The sequence below is a fragment of the Sinocyclocheilus grahami genome, unplaced genomic scaffold (assembly GCF_001515645.1).
Source record: "Sinocyclocheilus grahami isolate Dianchi unplaced genomic scaffold, SAMN03320097.WGS_v1.1 scaffold14462.1, whole genome shotgun sequence".
Taxonomy (NCBI): domain Eukaryota; kingdom Metazoa; phylum Chordata; class Actinopteri; order Cypriniformes; family Cyprinidae; genus Sinocyclocheilus; species Sinocyclocheilus grahami.
The window spans coordinates 1-610 of NW_015515351.1; the positions used below are offsets into that span (position 1 = coordinate 1).

At 43.3% G+C, this 610-nt stretch overlaps 1 protein-coding gene across 1 annotated transcript; it reads left to right on the plus strand.

Moving 5' to 3' along the window:
- Window positions 1-78: 78 nt before the first annotated feature.
- On the plus strand, window positions 79-484 carry LOC107579130 (dedicator of cytokinesis protein 9-like). Its single transcript, XM_016264995.1, has 2 exons — window positions 79-156; window positions 282-484. The coding sequence occupies exons 1-2, from the start codon at window positions 87-89 to the stop codon at window positions 482-484; spliced, it is 273 nt and encodes a 90-aa protein (XP_016120481.1). The 5' UTR covers window positions 79-86.
- The last annotated feature ends 126 nt before the right edge of the window (window positions 485-610 follow it).

A 610-nucleotide genomic window follows, 5' to 3' on the forward strand; every position in this document is an offset into this window, starting at 1 on the left:
GTTGATATTTTAGAAACAGAATAGCCTCTTTTTCTCCTTGTTTATTTTCCCTCCTCCGTGCTTTCTCTTCTCTCAGGCCAGAAAAGATGGCCAAGTTGCCTGTGATTCTGGGTAATTTGGATATTACGGTTGATAATGTCGCACCAGATCTGACAAGTAAGGCTTTCATATGCATTTCTAAATGTCTCTCTGCATAAAACAGACATGTTTAATGTTTAGATTGTTTCAGGTCACCTACCTGCTTCTTCTCACTGACTGGTTGATCTCTTGTGTGAATGCAGATTGTGTCACGGCCTCCTATCTTCCTCTTCGTCAGACAGAAGTTGTGGACCGGAGCAGGGTGGTGTTTGAGGTGGAGGAATTTGTGCCGTCTATCGCTAAATGCTCCCAGCCTTTCACAATTTACAACAACCACCTGTACGTGTATCCACGCCATCTCAAATACGACAGCCAGAAGAGCTTCACCAAGGTAAAACAATGCTAAATTTCTCAACTCAAAGCTCAGACTTTTCTATAGAGCAGGAGTGTCAGATTCCTGGAGGGCCACAGTCCTATTGAGTTTGAGATCATTATTGGAAAAATCTAGCGTAGCGTTAGTTCTGGCAGGTCA